Source organism: Hipposideros armiger, unplaced genomic scaffold (genome assembly GCF_001890085.2).
Source record: "Hipposideros armiger isolate ML-2016 unplaced genomic scaffold, ASM189008v1 scaffold_32, whole genome shotgun sequence".
Lineage (NCBI taxonomy): Eukaryota > Metazoa > Chordata > Mammalia > Chiroptera > Hipposideridae > Hipposideros > Hipposideros armiger.
In genome coordinates, this window is record NW_017731382.1 from 2,802,331 (window position 1) to 2,804,952 (window position 2,622).

Below are 2,622 nucleotides of genomic sequence, written 5' to 3' on the forward strand. Positions count from 1 at the left end.
TTAATGAGCATTGCCTATCATGTGCCTACGCCTGTCCTTTGGTAGACATGGAAATAGTTGTTGAATGAATGAGAGTTACTCCCTGTCTCTCCGTCTTTCTGAAATCATTGATGAGAACGTCTCCATTCAGTGCTTATAGGTCTTTAACGCCTCTCTGTCTACGAACCTCCCTTGTAACAGAGGCAGAAAGAGACAAACTCAGACATCAAGGTCAGAGATTTGCCAGGCAAGAGAATATAGATCGCCTTTAACAAGGTGGCTTTGTCTGTGTTCTATTTATATATGTACGTTACAGTTACCATCTATTACAAGTGAACCTGGTTCATAGCCACATTCGTTTCTATCCAGAAAAATGTACATTTAAAACAAAATCACTTAGTTAGAAAGTGAGTTTATCACAAGAGCAACAGGGAGGAAATGGTCCGAAGGTGACGTGAGGATGGAAGTTGCTTTGCTGCCCTGCACCCACGTGCTGGAAATATTAAGTCCACTGTATTTTTATTCCGTAAAGAAGAAAATGGCGTGGATAAGCCTCTGGGCTGATGCTTGCAGATTGCTCATCCTCTAATTAGACATCAAAGCACCATCTGCAGTTCTCGGGCAGTCCCTCAAGATTGTAAAAGCCCACATCTAGTTACTAATTCATTTCCTGCCAACCAAACATCAATAGGGCACTAAAAAACACGGAATTGCAACCCAGCCTCTAAACAAACACTTGGTTAATTCAGAAGCTGACTTCCAAACCCCACCTGTGTTTGATTAGTAAGATCATCATTTTCTTGTTGGAAGCTGTTGACCATGTTGACCTTAAAAATAAAAATGACATTAATTAGTGAGGAGTATACTTATCAGCATCGGGTGGAAACTGACGGAAGTCACACAGGCCTTCTAGAATCCGGGTGGAAAAAAGAACGTCTGCATTTAGTTCGATAAATATAATTTCTTGTCTTGACGCCTCCATCCATAATTACCACTTCTCTTCGGTAACAACAGAGCTGACAAAAGAATTCTGATCTAGTGTTACCAGTGGTGAGGACATTTATAACCATAAAATTCTACAGTTACGTTAATTAACAAAGCAGGACATCAAACTGTCTATTCAAGATAAGCAGAAACAGTGCCACTCCTCAAACTAAATGGATCTTTAAAAAACAGGGTTATTTTTCATAAAAATGGGTGACTTATATTAACATGTAATGGGTTTGTTATTGGTATATATAATTAATTGAGAAACATGTTTAAAATTTCCCAGCCTGAAGTACCAGTAAATATAGCCCACATAAGCAAAAGCTCTCTGAGCTCTCAATAAAGTTTTCTCCTGCCTCACATTATAGAAACATTACGTAAATCTTTTGAAAGGTGTCCTCTTTGTACCAACTGCCTAAAATTGTCAGGGATGGGAAATATGATAAGTGCATTTACATAACCATTTCCGCCATTATACTCATAAGTTTCTAGTCTTCTTGTATCACCCAGACAAGATATGTCAAGTGGATTTCCANAGATATATGAAGATGCAGGAACAGGGAACATGGCGGCAAGTTGGCTTTTAATGGTGAAAATCAGAAACAACAGAAATGTCCACCCCTATGAAAGAAGTCATGTAACGGTACCCTGTCACCTAGAATGGGACTCGGTTAGGGGTTTTACGTGAACTGCCATAGAAATGGGTATGACAAATTGGGAAGCAGGAACGGTGACCCGCTGGTCAATACGCATCATGTGGTCCCGTTCTGTTAACACAGATTCACATCAGTCAACCTGGAGAGTAGTATCTGCAGGAATTCGTACCGATGGTGAACACCGGGTATCCGTCCAGGTGACGAGGCGTATGTCACACGGCAAACATTTAGAAAGCTGAGAGCGAGCCAGCTTGCTGTGGGGCTTCTCGCCCTAACCTACTGAATCTGTAAACCAACCCTGTGGCGTGGGCGCTCTCACGGACGCCATTGATGAGGAGCATGACGGGGCTCCCATGTAGGAAGGGTGAGCTACGCCCCCCTGGCTCGGGGAGTTTACACTCCTAACCACTGAGCCTTGACAGCTTCCTGTAGATGTTTTCTTTTTTAATAGTAGGCATATACTATTTTGATAAACATTGCAAAAACATGTATGATTTTTCCGTTTTTTCTAGGAATCATACAATGTCAGAGCTGTAGGGGACTCAGTCACTCAGTACATCATTCAAAGGCCCATTGGTGTCAGGAAGGTAACGGAAATGAACTACATGGGCCAAGTGTAAAAATTCTGGCTTTCCGACATCACCGTGTGTCTTCTTTGATGCTTCAGCTGATACTCAGCGTCAGAGTGAGGGAGACAACGGGGAGGGGTGGGGACGTGGACATTCTGGGTCACTCAAGCCCCATCTCATTGTTGCCATATGATAACGTAGGCCCCCATGTGGTCAGATCTTCCAATTTTTAAAAAGCATCCAAAAGTGCAGAATTTTTAATACAATTTCTTCGTTTCCATTTTTAATTGGAAAATACACATAACATTCAGTTTACCATGTTAACCATGTTTAAGTGTGCAGTTCAGTGGCTTTAAGTACATTCACATTATTGTGCGACCATCACCACCATCCATCTCAGAACTCTTTTCATCTTGTAAAACTGAAACTCT

General features: G+C 41.6%; 1 protein-coding gene across 1 annotated transcript in view; it reads right to left on the reverse strand.

Annotated features, from left to right (window-relative positions):
* Window positions 1-2,622, reverse strand: part of CDH26 (cadherin 26) — a 40,111-nt gene that overhangs the window by 24,926 nt on the left and 12,563 nt on the right. The window contains exon 2 of the mRNA XM_019637156.1: window positions 750-806. Coding sequence (XP_019492701.1) covers window positions 750-806 — 57 coding nt within the window. The remainder of the gene's footprint in view (window positions 1-749; window positions 807-2,622) is intronic.